We start from the raw sequence: 14,763 nt of genomic DNA, 5'->3' as shown, positions 1-14,763 counted from the left end.
ACACTGCCAAGAAATTTTACTGTTCATCTTTCTCCCAAAGGGATCTACAGCCTTTTACAAGAGTGACTGTTTACTGGGGAAAAGGAAACTATCCGACTTTTCGGGGATAACTGGATACTGGCTCCGAACTGACACTAATTCCAGGAGACCCAAAACGTCACTGTGGCCCACCAGTCAGAGTAAGGGCATACGGAGGTCAGATTATTAATAGAGTCTTGGCTCATGCCTGTCTCATAACTCGAAGTCCAAAATCTAAAAACTCTTCTTCACCTGTGAAATCTAGCATATTATCTGCTTTCAAAGGTACAGTGGTGCCACAGGTAGGTACAAGCTAGACACTTCCATTACAAATGGAAGAAACTGGAGGGAAAGAAGGCATAACAGGCACCAAGCAAGTCAAGAGAACACATTACATTAGCCCTCAAGGCTTTGAAAATAATCCTCTGTTCTCTGAGACCATTCACACAATGGCCCTGCCCTCCAGACTCTGGGTATTGGCTACACTCTCTGGATTCTGAGTGGAGGCGTCTTGGCCCTGGGCTTCAGCTCCACCTTCCCGCCCCACTGGGAGGGCACCTCTGCACCCTTGGCTTTAGACATACCATTCTTCTAGTCCATCTGAGTAGAAACTCCAATCTTAGAAACAGCAGAGGCCATGGCTCCACCCTTTGAAACTCCAGAGGCGGTGGCCACACCTTTTGAGGCTGAGGCAGCTCTGCTTCCCAGGTTCCTTGTCTCTTTGGCTTCTGCTTCCTGTTTTGGGGGGTTCAGCCCCTCTGGCCTCACCACCCAAGTCTCCCTGCTGGGGCAAGTGTTCCAAAGTTCTGCAGGTTCACCAATAAGTGCCTGGAGGCACCCTACTCTGCCAGTAAACTCAGGCCAGAAGGCACTCAGCTCTCTTGCTCTGTGGGTCGGTAAGCCTAGCTCCACTGATAAGTGCCCAGAGGCACCCCTCTTCACTAGGAAACCTCCTGCACAAAGGTACTCAGCTTTCTCGCTCCATGGGTGGGCTCCAGTGCTGTTTGCCGCTGGTCTCCTAGTTCTGCGGCTGTCGGTTCTCTGCTGCTTCTTGACTTCTGCACCGTCTCCACTATAGGCAGCTCTCCTCATTTCCTTCTGAGTCCTCTATCCATTCACAGTTTCAAAACCACTTCCACATTGTAAGTACCTGTTAGAGCAGCACCCCACTTTCTTGGTACCAAATTCTTTCTTAGTCATTTAGTGCTGCTGTAACAGAAATACCACAAGTAGACGGCTTTAACAAAAAGAAGTTTATTATCTCACAGTCCAGTAAGCTGGAAGTCCGAATTCAGGGCACCAGCTCCAGGGGCACCTGCTCCCTACTCCTAGCTTAGCATCAACCTACCTATCATTGGACTCTGGTTATTGACCATGAGAACATATCTCTAAAATATGAGTTTATGTCAGCTATCAAATGTTATCTAAACGAATCAGAATATTCTTAACATTTGTAATTTTCATCAGTTTCAAGCTGAACTGTAATTATAATATTGGGATTGTGGTAAATTCTTGATCCAGTGAATTGTGCTGTATAATTTTCTAGTTTTGTGCTCTGTCGACTCTCTCTGTTGACTCTGGAGGAAGGTCCTTTTCATTAGTCTTCCCTTGGTCTGGGAGCATCTCAGCACAGGAACCTCAGGTCTAAAGGACATGCTCTGCTCCAAGAACTGCTTTCTTGGTGGTACGAGGTCCTCTTGTCTCTCTGCTCTCTCTCTTTTTTATATTTCAAAAGAGATCAGCTTAAGACACTATCTAAACTTGTAGATCTCATTGGCATAACTGCCGCTAATCTCATCTCGTTGTCATTGTTGTTGTTAGGTGCCATCGAGTCAGTTCCGACTCATAGCGACCCTATGCACAACAGAACGAAACACAGCCCCGTCCTGCACCATCTTTATAATCGCTGTTATGCTTGAGCTCATTGTTGCAGCCAGTGTGTCAATCCACCTCATTGACGGTCTTCCTCTTTTCCGCTGACCCTGTACTCTGCCAAGCATGATGTCCTTCTCCAGGGACTGATCCCTCCTGACAGCATGCCCAAAGTATGTAAGACACAGTCTCAACATCCTTGCCTCTAAGGAGCATTCTGGCCCCACTTCTGCCAAGACAGATTTGTTTGTTCTTTTTGCAGTCCGTGGTATATTCAATATTCTTTGCCAACACCACAATTCAAAGGCGTCAACTCTTCTTCGGTCTTCCTTATTCATTGACCAGCTTTCACGTGCATATGATGTGACTGAAAATACCATGGCTTGGGTCAGGTGCACCTTAGTCTTCAGGGTGACATCTTTGCTCTTCAACACTTTGAAGAGGTCCTTTGCAGCAGATTTACCCAATGCAATGCATCTTTTGATTTTTTGACTGCTGCTTCCATGGCTGTTGACTGTGGATCCAAGTAAAATGAAATCCTTGTTTATCATAATGTTGCTCATTGGTCCGGCTGTGAGGATTTGTGTTTTCTTTATGTTGAGGTGCAATCCATACTGAAGGCTGTGGTCTTTGGTCTTCATTAGTAAGTGCTTCAAGTCTTCTTCACTTTCAGCAAGTACCCATCTCATTAACATCATAGTAACAGAATTTACAACACATACAGAAATCTCATCAGATGACAAAATGGTAGACAATCATACAAGACTGGGAATCATGACCTAGCTAAGCTGACAGACATTTTGGGGGGGACACAATTCAATTCATGGCAGAGAGGTAGAGTAGCTGGTGAGGGAGGGGAGGGCTAGATTATTTTCTTTCCTAACGCAAGGCCATAAGCAAAACTTTACAGCAGGCAAAGTGCTGGGCACCTAAGTCTTACTGTTCTTTCTGCACCATTCCCCGGCACTATTTTACTATAAGCATTAGTCTATATACATCTATATCTTTAATTCTTTATTTAAAAGGTGTAAAAGATGAAAGCAAAGATTATTAAAGTGTAATCAACTTGAACATTCATAATCTTGGATATAAGTTTTTTAATTGCTATATCCTTAAGAATGACTTTAAAATAAGTTATCATATGTTTTCATCAACGCTCCTTAGAAATCGTCTAACTCTGGTTTCATAAATGTTGTTTTATCTGTGACAATACATAAGAAAGCACAAAACTAGAAAATTATATGGCAAAATTCACTGGATCAAGAATTTACCACAATCCCAATATTATAATTATAGTTCAGCTTGAAACTGATGAAAATTACAAATGTTAAGAATATTCTCATTCATTTAGATAACATCTGATAGCTGACATAAACTCATATTTTAGAGATATGTTCTCATGGTCAATAACCAGAGTACAATGATAGGTAGGTTGATGCCAAACTAGGAGTAGGAAGCAGAGGCTATATTTCATTATACTTAAGGCTGGTTGTAACTATGAACTTTTTATGAACTGATGACTGAAATAATAATCCCTAAAATTTCATAGGGCCCTCACATTAACTATAAAATTGCTAAGGCTACTCAAAATTTTAATGCAAAGAAGACAAAAGAGAAAAACTTACTATTCTATTTAAAAAATAAGTGCTGCTGCTTTAAGTGGCCAGCAGCCTCACTTCAACTCTAGGCTGCAATCACAACATCCATTAGAGTGCTCCACAGCTCGGAGCAAGCAAGCAAGTGGTTGTCAGTGCAGCTAGTAAATCACCTGATCCTATTACAAAATCAATTACTGCAGTGCATTTCCACTGCTACACAATCTGATGATGACAAAATGATATTGGATAGCTACTGCAAGGTCAAGAAACTACTAAGAACATCTTTAATTGGTCTTTTTTTAAAATCATTTGGTCCTAGTTTTAATGCATCCATTTTAACTGTATATTTTCATTTGAAATAAATCTATGTAGTTACCTTTGGTTGCCTGGGACATTCGATGGATAACCGCTGCAACTGGTCTGATGTATAGCTACAAGAGAACAGATCGGAGCAGCAGGTCAAACGGCTCAACCTCTTCATTAAAGAAGAAATAATGCTGCAGCCACAGCCACACATTGACTTGCTCATTAGATAAGATTTTGATTTAAAAAATTAGACCTGGTAATGTCCCACGTATACTCAAAATTGGCTAACTGCCTCATTCTGCAGCTCTCTGGCTGAAAGAAATGCTGCTAAAAAAGAATAAAACATCAGCTTCCCTACAGAAGATACCAGCCACAAACTCATCGCCAAGAAAAACTCAGTATCAAAAACAGAAGTCTCCCCAGCTTCTCTTTAGAAAGAAGGTAAGGTGCTTTAATATTTCTGTTTTATATTAAAACCAAGGTATTTAACAAAAGAGCAAACTCAGCGTAAGATATCCCCAAATCATGCTAGCCACTCTTTCTATCCTCCATCAGTTTAGATCTGTTTGCCTACTCCTTCAGCTCAGCCTATCCAACCTGTTCCCTCTGTAAATGCACACTATCTCAACAACCAACAGGAATGAGCCCCACCCCTGTCTGTCCCCATACACACTGTTCAAGAACCGCTCAATATCTGGAAAAAGAACTGCTGCTGCATTGCTTTCAGAAACAACAGGGAGCAAATTACTGGACGGATTCTTTAACTTACCAATCAGAACCACTGACCTTTTGTGACTCTACAATTCAAGAAGCCTGCCAAATACTCACAGTAAGAATAATCAACTGATTTTACTTCTACACTATAGATTAATTTACAGAATCGTTTTTCAATCTTATTATTCAATCTAAAACACAGAAACATAGGAATAACTATTTTTTAAATGGATAAAATTTAGACTGTAGCTAATACAAATCTTTAGGGTTGGTGGGAGAGGACAGGAGAGTGGTTGGGTAAGATATGCAAAATAAAAAATTCCTTCTGAATACCGTAACTAACCTTGAGAAGAAATGAGCAATAAAATTCAATAGGAAGAATACTGGTGCAGATAATCTTGAAATAAACAAGATAATGCAAGGAGGCTCCAGTTATCATAAACGTTAGAAGAGTTCTAATGAGAGGAAAAGGGCATATGGCTACAGATAGGCAGAGACAGGCATTAAGTGAAAAGCCATCAAAAATGTTGATACTGAATCTTCTCCCACTTGGCTAACTGCATTTCATTAAAAGATTCAAAATAAGAAAAACCACTTTGAAAACTTAATATTAAGTATGTTAGCCACAACTAATATACTTTATACTTAAGTATTCTATCTTTGCCAGTAATGGATAAGGATATTCGTTTCCACCATGCAATTATTTATAATCTGTATTAGAATTTCTAAGCCAGGGGAGGGTCACGTTAACACAAATACTTCAAAGTATTCCCAAATAATCATGCTTCAAATAACTGTGATTTAATGACGAGTAACAGACCTATGCTTGTCAATCTTTGTTAACAGCATCTTTTGTTTGGGAAAACAAGTCTAAGAAATAAATGTAATAATAAATATCTTGAATTAAAACGTAGTATATTTTTAAAACCTCCTGTTTCTTATGGCTTTGAAAGCTTCTTTATTTGTGTATGCCTCATGCTCAATTTCTTTCTTGGTTTAAAGCTTAAAAAAAAAAAAAAGCCAGTATTGCCTCTTTCTTCACCTTGCATTGCCCTTTTGATACTCATGTTATACTTAAATCAATTTCCAGAATCTCTAAAAACAGGCATGCACTTCACATCAATTTTTTTTTAAACCTTTGTAGAAAAAGGCTATGGAAACAAACAAGCAAAATAATGCAGTAACCTTTTACTCGCCTGCTGGAGGTACTGTCTGCTGCACAGAATTTTAAATCCTCATCTGCAGATGCAATTGAGCTGGTATTGCCAAGAACTCTGCTTTGCCTGTGCTGCTGCTAACAGCTATTCATCGAAAGGGCACGTTATAGGGAAATTCTCAAGTACTATCAGTTTAAATTCTTCAATGACTTAACAAAAGAACTTCTACAATCTAGCTACTAGAGCTCTGCTCTGTCACGTTTTCAGATGCATGTCAGACACGGTGGGGAAAAAGGTCTTAATGCTGCTGATGCACTCCTCCTAGCAAATGTGCGAGATGGAGAAGCTAACAGAGGTAATGGAAAAATTAATACCTCATGCTAACATAAGAACAATAACCCAGCATTAAAGCCTGATATGATTTATACTGCCAACAAATGTACACCCTACCCATAATAATTTGAGATTTTTTATTAGCTTTATAATTAACAAGTGCCTATAAAAAAAATCATTGTGCCTAATGTTACAGGCAAGCTTCAATAAAAAATTCCCACCAAATGCATTAATGAATGTCAGTCATCAATATTGTTTTTAAATAAAATCATGAAATAAAAGATCCAAAAGTATAGAATACCTGTCAAATATCTTCACTTGCAATACTTCACCCCCCATATCACTCCCCACCTCTTTAACAATCCCCTCTGGATCTGACATTAGTTACAACTAAAATAAACTGTAAGCAATAAGGGCTATTTTCAGTATTTATTATTTTTCCTTCTGTGCCAACTAATCTACTATTGATTGTTAGGTTGCACAGAGATACAGTTAGGAGGCAAACCAACAAGGATAAGGCTTTAAAAATTATCAGAAGAAGAAACAATGTTTTAAAAAAATATAGTTACTATTTACCTTTAACTGCCTAGCTTTAGATATGTTTAAAAAGAGGAAGTAACATTAAGACTTGCTCCCTGATCACAATTAAGTGTCATGAATATTTCTTTCATAAACTAACTACATTTTAAGATGTTTTTCCTCTTTAGGCCCAGTAACTCTAAATGTCAAAAGCTTGTTTTTAAAAACAAAAAATCTATTTCTAGTAAATTAATTTCCACTTTGTTAAGAAACCAGGTGATCCTTCTATTGAATGGTAATCTCAGAGATGTGAAATCTACAAATAGGACCCTGCAACAGGGCATCCCTCCTCAACGTCCAAATGTGTTCATCTACAAAAGTTGGCAAGGGCTGGCTTTAATAGCTCCCCTGATGTGTAAATATATATGTATCTATATCAAGGTTTTTTGCTACAGCTTTTGGGTATAAAAATACCTTCAGTAATTTTTTTAATTTTAAAAGCAGTGATTCTAAAAGATTCATTTCAGAACATCAAATATAAAATGTTTCTGATTTTTCCTGATGTCATTTTTAATGCTCAACTTTCACTCAAGTACCATTATTATCAGCTATGTCTCACAGTAATGTTAAATACCAGTATCTATTTTTTTTTAAGTAGCAGGTAACTGGTAATTATTTATTTTCATGGAGCAAGTTATAGAAATCTGGCTTACAAACATATTATACAATGAAAAAGAAAGAAAATCAATTGTTAGGAAAAAGAAAAATGTGAGTTTATGTATATTTTTAAATATAAAAATGGAGCTCTAAGGATAGATCCTAAAACTTATCTTGCCTGATTAGAACACTACTTTTAAATAATTTTCTTCTTGGGAAGAAATACATTAACTTTAAAAAGAATATATCTCAGAAAGGGATTGTATTTCAGTAATAAATAATTGGGGGGGGGACCACTTTTACAGCTCTACGAAGACAATTAGAGAAATTACAGTAGAGTAACTCAATGACTTGAATTAATTTTTAGTTCCTTTTACTAGTGAATGCTTGTATACTAGTGGCTTCTTATCTTCCTAAATTGTATGTTCTTACCCACATTTTCCCCTGTAACTTCCATAGGGTTAATTTTCAAGAGCTCACTTTCGCTCTGTCCTTACCCAAATCCCAAGTCCTCAGTCTTCTTGTGCCTTAGTTTCCATTTATGTAGTCATTCAAATAGCCACTAGCTCTTACCATGTAGCTATGGTCTGGTAATGAAGACGTAGCAACGTACAAACCAGACAAAAATCCCTCCTGACGTCACTGAATTTATATTTCAGTGAGAGAAATACAACTAACAAAACAAATATTTATTATAGTAACTACTAAGGAGAAAATAAATTAAGAAAGATGAAGTGGCCAAGAAAAGCTTCATTTTCTTATTAGAAAAATAATTAAGTTTTAAAAAGATTTAAAAACATTTTTTAAATGTCAAGAAGAGGCAGTGGCAGCAAAGACATGTGATCCAGGAAAAACTTAATTTTTTTTTAATGAAAAATTTCAAAGATATGTAAAAGTGGACAGAGGAGGATAATAAGCTCTTATATACCTACTCGTTACCCATATTCCACAATTACTCAAGACACTGCCAAAATTACTTTATCTATCATTTACTTTTTTTTTTTTTTGAGGTCCTTTGCAGTAAATCAGAGACACCATGCCACTCCCTTTCCCCCATCACATACTTCGTTAAAACTCAAAGAATTCGTTAAGCATCTTTAAATAACATGGCCATTGTCTTACATAATCACAAAATCACTATATCACACTCATCAAAATTAACTATGTCACCATGGCACTAACTAATAACCAGTCAATATTCGAATTTCCCAGGTTGCCTCAAAAGTGTCTTGTGTGGTTAATTCATTCTAAACAGAATCCAAACAAGAACTACACCTTGTATGTGGTTATATTCCTTGTCTCTTTTACTCTAGAGCACCTCCCCACCCCCTTCTTTTTTAAACCACTGACTTGTTGAGTAAGCCATGTTAGTTGTTCTATATTCCCAAATTGTCTGTATGATCATATACCCTATACCCCAATCTCCCACATTTCCTACAAACGACTTTTGATAATGACTATTCCAAACAGAATAATTGCAACCTCCATAGAAATACCAGAGATATACACAGCAGACACAGTAGTCCTTCGAACTCCAGAGAATCAAACAGCAATTTAAGTCATTTGGTAATTCTCAAATACTTGAACTGAATTTGAAATTTTCGACATGGTGTAATAGCACTGAAAAGACAGAAGAGGGAACTATAGTATCTAGGAATTCCACACTAAATAGCACTAAATTTTGTTCTAAAATTTAAACACTGAATTTCAACTTGTTTGCCACTGAGTCAATTCCGACCACAGTGACCCTACAGGACACAGCAGAACTGCCCCCTAGGCTTTCCCGGGCTGTAATTTTTATGGGAACAGATCACCAGGTCTTTTCATCCCACAGAGCCGCTGGTGGGCTCTAACCACCGACCTTTTCCCATTAGCAGCAAAATAACAAATGATTACTCCTTTATTCATACCCTCTTGTCTCAAAAAAAAAAAAAAAAGGAACAAGCAACAACAAACAAAACCTAGAATACAGGGATAAAAAAATTTGGAAGAATTAGGTTAAAGCCTGGATGCATGGATGTTTACAAGTTGTATGACACAAATAATAGCCATTAATAAAAGTTAGCGGGAAAAAAAAATCATTTTAGTAAACGATGCATTTCTACTTACTAAAAAATTTTCTTCAATAAAAAATAGGCAGATCTAAATAAAACCAAACTATGTGTTTTTTTTAAATAACCATTTTAGTTACACGTTCAGAATGTTTTTAAAGATAATTTGCTTTTTAAATAAGTCATCATGAAAACCCAGAAACTAAAGGTTTTGTAGCAAACTACTTTTGCATATCCACTTGTTCAAAGGGTAGCTGCAAAAAGACTTTAGTAATCATGATATCTCAAAAATAAGTATATGTAACTTATATAGTCTGCAAGACTTTTCCCATGAAAAACACTAATTTTTATTAAAACATTTTATTTATACAAAAAAATTAATCTATCATCTTAATTAAAATTACATTACTTTTTGCAAGTACAGAATAGAACAGCAAATTTACACAAAGATGAATGCTACCCTACCAAGGCAAGGAAGACTGGAGCTAGCCACAAAAGTTTTCATGTAAAGCTAAGTTTTAGAATTCACACGATTTTTGGATGAAAATCATCTTTGGGAATAAATTTAACCATATGTATCTTCATAGATGAGGGCACTGTGGCTCAGTAAGATGAAGGGACATATTCACACTCAAACCAGAAGCTGATCTCACAATTTGCCTGGCACAACTCTGTATTACACTCAAAGAAAAGCCCAGGGGAAAGCACTCAAGACAGAAAAGAAAATGGTATTGAGGGAAGGAATCCTAAGGGTAAAACTACATTTAGCATGTACAAGAGATGTGAGGTACCAGACTGAGGAGGAAATTTAGAATAGCTACAGCTATGACAGCTCTCTGAAGACCGATTCTTCTGAGCTTGAAGAATTTGGTTTTGATCATTATGAATATCAATACGAAGTTATTTGTGTAAAACCATTCCTAGGATAACCAAAGGGTTACTTGTATAAGAAACAAATTCAGCAGATGGAGCCCAAAGAGATTAAAGTAGGCTTCTGGTTCTCAAACCAGCCTTTCTACACACCAGCAATAAGAAAATGAAACTGAGTGTCAAAGGTCAATACAAAAAGAGAAATTTTCCCTTCACGAAGTGGTTTTTGAAAATCAGGTAGGTAGAAAATATACCAAAGCAACCCAACCCATAGAAAAAATACAAAAACAAATACATGCAGGCTTCAAGTAAGGTAGCACGCAGACATAGCGAACTGATGAAAGTGTGAAGCCAGGCACCTTTGTCTTGCCCATCAAGGACCTACTCGGTGTTCTGCAAGAAGATCTCCCTAGTCAAAATGAGATTCCGGGAGGCTTTCCAATCAATATCATAATGAAAACAAGCTGGAGATACGTTGTTCTGGCAGCTAAAATGGAAAGATCAGGTGCGTGAGTATTGCAGTTACCCAGCATAAAATAAAAAGGGCGTAAATTAAAAAAATACCATGATTCTAAATTTTTGGCCAAGATGGAATAACAAAGACCCAACTAAACCTCCTACCTTAAGCAAGTTTTTAAAAAAGACAAATTATGTGAAACAATGGTTTTCAGAAACAAGATAACAAGCAGAGCAAGGCAGTGATCCCAAGAAATGAGGTGAGCTCTAAGACTGTTCCATTTATTGCCTGGAGATATTCCAGGCTGTTGGGCCAGGAGAGGGAAAACCTAACTGGGAAACAAAGTTGGGAGATCAGGGAAGTCAAGAAGGTGACTGAAGAAGAGAGCTACACAGAGAGAGAACTATGGAGATCTGAGTTTTCAGATGGGTACTAATCAGCAAATGCATGTGAGAAAATTACCTGAGGCCAGAAAAAGAAACCCGAGAAAGGAACAGGCAGAGCTTACAGAGCTGGAAATGTGCGACATGAAGAAGAGAACTCGGCAATAAAGGGAGGATGGAGATGAAAATTCAGAAGTGTATTACTAACTAACAAAAAAAGCACACCCATTGCTGTCAAGTCTACTCCAACTCATGGCGATGCCATGTGCTACAGAGTAGAGCTGTTCCATAGGGCTTTTTGGCTGTAATCTTCACAGAAGATCATCTGACCTTTCTTCCGCAGTGCTGCTGGATGGGTTCAAACCGCCAACTTTTCCGTTAGCAGCAGAGCCCAAACTGTTTATGCTACCTACTACTGAGTAACAAAAAAAAACAAACTCGTTGCCATCGAGTCTATTCTGACTCATTGCAACTGTACAGGACAGAGTAGAACTGCCCCCACAGAGTTTCCAAGGAGCGCCTGGTGGATTCAAACTGCTGACCTTCTGGATAGCAGCCACAGCACTTAACCACTAGCCACCAGGGTTTCATATTATTGAGTAGTGGGGACAAATTAGCTTAAAAGCAAGCCTCAAAAACATCAAACTGCTTCCAGGGAACTTAACTGAGTCCCAGGACTAAGATGAGAAATATTGAAGGCATATCAGAAAAGCAAAACAAAGCTCAGTACCCAACAACACAGAATTCAAACCGGCATCCAATAAAAATTTACCAGGAGTGCAAAAAAACGGAACATGTCACCTGTAAAAGGGAGGGAAATCAATTAATAGAAATAGCACCAGAAATTATATAGATCAGGGGTCAGCTAGCTTTTTCTGTAAAGGGCCAGAGAGCAAATATTATTGACTTTGCAGGCCATTTGGTCTATATCTCAAATACTCAGCCCAAATACTGCAGTAAAAAAGCAGCCATGTACAATACATCCAAAAAGTATGGGTGTGGCTATGTGCCAATAAAACTTTATAACAGGCCAGATTCAGTTTGCAGGCCAACCTTTGACACATACAATAAAATTAGTAGAGAAAAATAGTTATAAAGTTATTATAATTGTATTCTACATATTCAAGGTGGTGTTACGGGGTACTTTCAAGTCGATCCCGACTCACAGCAACCTCGTGAGACAGAGTAGAACTGCCCATAGGGTTTTCTTGGCTGTACTCTTTACAGAAGCAAATTGCCAGGTCTTTCTCCCACACAGTCACTGGGTAGGTTTGAAGCGCAATAGTTATGTGCTTGGTTGCTAACCAAAAAGAGGGAAGTTCAAACCTACCCAACAGCTCCACAGAAGAAAGGCCTGGAGAACTGCTTCCATAAAGGTTACAGCCTAGAAAACCCTATTAGGCAGTTCTACCCTATTGCATGGGGTGGCTATGAGTCAAAATCAACTCAACAGCACCTAATACTACCAACATATGTTCAAAAAGCTAAATGAAAGCAAGCAGACACTAAAGAGACATGAGGAAGATATAAAAGACACAAATGAAATTTATATGAAAAATATAACTGGAAAATATACTGCTGAAAATAAACAGCAAATTAGGCATTAGAAAAAATAACTAGTAAACTTAAACACACAGCAAAAGAAACCATCTGTCATGGACTAAATTATGTCCCCCCAAAAATGCGTGTATCAATTTGGCTGGGCCATGATTCCCAGTATTGTGTGGTTATCCTCCATTTTGTGATTGTAATTTTATGTCTGGAAACCCTAATGGCGTAATGGTTATGTGCTATGGCTACTGACCAAAAGGTTGGTGGTTCAAATCCACCAGGCACTCCCTGGAAACTCTATGGGGGCAGTTCTACCCTGTCCTATAGGGTCACCAACTCGACAGCAACAGGTTTTTTTTTTTTTAGGTTTCAATTTTATGTTAAAGAGGATTAGGGTACAACTGCAACAACCTTACTAAGGTCATATCCCTGATTCAAAGTAAAGGGAGTTTCTCTGGGGTGTGGCCTGCACCAAAGGGAAGCAAGCAGAGACGGGGGACCTCACACCACCAAGAAAGAAGCACAGGGAGCAGAGCTCATCCTTCGGACCCAGGGTTCCTGCTCGAAGAAGCACCTAGTCCAGGGGAAGGCTGATGAGAAAGACCTTTCTCCAAGGCTGAGAGGGAGAGAAAGCCTTCCCCTGGAGCTGACACCCTGAGTTTAGACTTCTAGCCTACTAGACAGAGAAAATAAATTTCTCTTTGTTAAAGCCATCCACTTGTGGTATTTCTGTTATAGCACCACTAGATAACTAAGGCACTATCCAAAAGGAAAAACAGAGACAGATTTAAAAAAAAAAAAAAAAAGATCGGTGACTGGTGGAATGTCAATCAGCCTAATATATGTGAAATTAGTGTAAGAAGGAAAGGGGCAGAGACAAAAAGTATGAAAATTAATGACCCAAAACTCCCAAATTTGATAAAACTATAAACCCACAGATCCAAAAAGCTTAATGACCCCCCCCCCACCCTAGCAGAAGAAAAAGAATCAGATATGGTAATTATGTATGAAAACATAAAAGATCTTTTTCATCTTATTTTTAAATTTCTTTAAAGATAACAGACAGCTTAAGGCAAAAATCACAACAATGAACTGTGGAGTTTATAATATATGCAGGAGTAAATGAATGTCAAACTTAATAGAATGGCCAGGAGAGAGGAAAAGCAAGTATACAGCTGTAAGGTTCCCATAATACCTGTGCAGCAGTATATTAATTAAAAGAAGACTATACAAGTAGATACTGCAAATGCTAAGCTGCCATCAAAATAAAATAAAAGCATAATTAGAAACTGATAAAAGAGCTAAAATAGAATCATAAAATATTAAACAAGTCCAAAAGAAGACAGAAAAAAGAAAAAGACTGGAGACAAATAGAAAACAAATAACAAGATGACAGATATAAAACCAAGCATTTCAATAGACATATTAAGTGTAAATGGCCTACATGGCACCATTAAAAGACAGAAATAATAAGAAAAAGATCAGAACGAAAGTATAACTGTTCATATTCACATCTAAGATGACTGTTTATGTATAAAATAGCAAAAAACCTACCAAAAAGTACTACTTCTAATACATGATTTTGACAAATTCATAAATATCAACTGTATTTCTCTGTACTAGTAGTGGCAAATTAATTAAAAACCCAATTACACTTATAATAAGCATAAAACCTTAAAATTTAATAAAAACCTGTGAGAACTTTACATTAAAAAAACTACCATACATAACCTAAATAAATGAACAGATATACTGTGTTCATAAATTAGAAAACTGAATATTGTTTATTATATCATTCCCCATGTTGATCACCAGATTCATCTCAATCCCAATCATAATTCCCAGGAGGCATTTTGTAGAAATTAAAAGCTGATTATAAAATATACATGGAAGTTCAAAGGACCTGGAATAGCTACAGCAAGTTTAAAAAAGAACAACGATGGAGAATTTAATCCAACCTTATTTAAGACTTATTATGAAGCTTCAGTAGCCAGATAATGCGGTACTAGAGTAAGGATAAATGACTTAGTTCAATTAAACAGAATAGAGAGCCTAAATAATAGACCCAAACATATACAGTTGAATTATTTTAACAAAGGCACAAATGCAATTCAATAGGAAAAAGAAAAGTCTTTTTCAATAAATGGTGCTGATCTAAATGAATACCTGCTTTGGAAAATAAAATTTAAAAAAAAAAAACAACAAACTAAACTTTGATTTACACTTGATTCCATAGTTCACAGGCCTAACTTTACAAAAACTATAAAGACCCTAGAA

The 14,763-nt window shown here is 37.3% G+C and overlaps 1 protein-coding gene across 12 annotated transcripts in view; it reads right to left on the bottom strand.

Moving 5' to 3' along the window:
• FBXW7 (F-box and WD repeat domain containing 7) overlaps positions 1-14,763 on the bottom strand; it is a 276,174-nt gene that overhangs the window by 170,216 nt on the left and 91,195 nt on the right. For 3 of the 12 annotated variants that reach the window (XM_049852735.1, XM_049852741.1, XM_049852733.1), the window contains exon 3: positions 3,865-3,919. The exons of 8 other annotated variants lie outside the window; for them this stretch is intronic. Coding sequence is in view for 2 of the 4 variants with exons in the window: in XM_049852733.1 (XP_049708690.1) it covers positions 3,865-3,919 (55 nt within the window). In the remaining 2 variants the exon portion in view is untranslated. Of the gene's footprint in view, positions 1-3,864; positions 9,279-14,763 lie in introns of those variants that run through there. One more of the 12 variants, XM_049852732.1, reaches the window with a different exon arrangement.

Source organism: Elephas maximus, chromosome 13 (assembly GCF_024166365.1).
Source record: "Elephas maximus indicus isolate mEleMax1 chromosome 13, mEleMax1 primary haplotype, whole genome shotgun sequence".
NCBI lineage: Eukaryota > Metazoa > Chordata > Mammalia > Proboscidea > Elephantidae > Elephas > Elephas maximus.
Note: the sequence above shows the minus strand (reverse complement) of the source record. Positions and strands in the feature narration are given on the sequence as shown.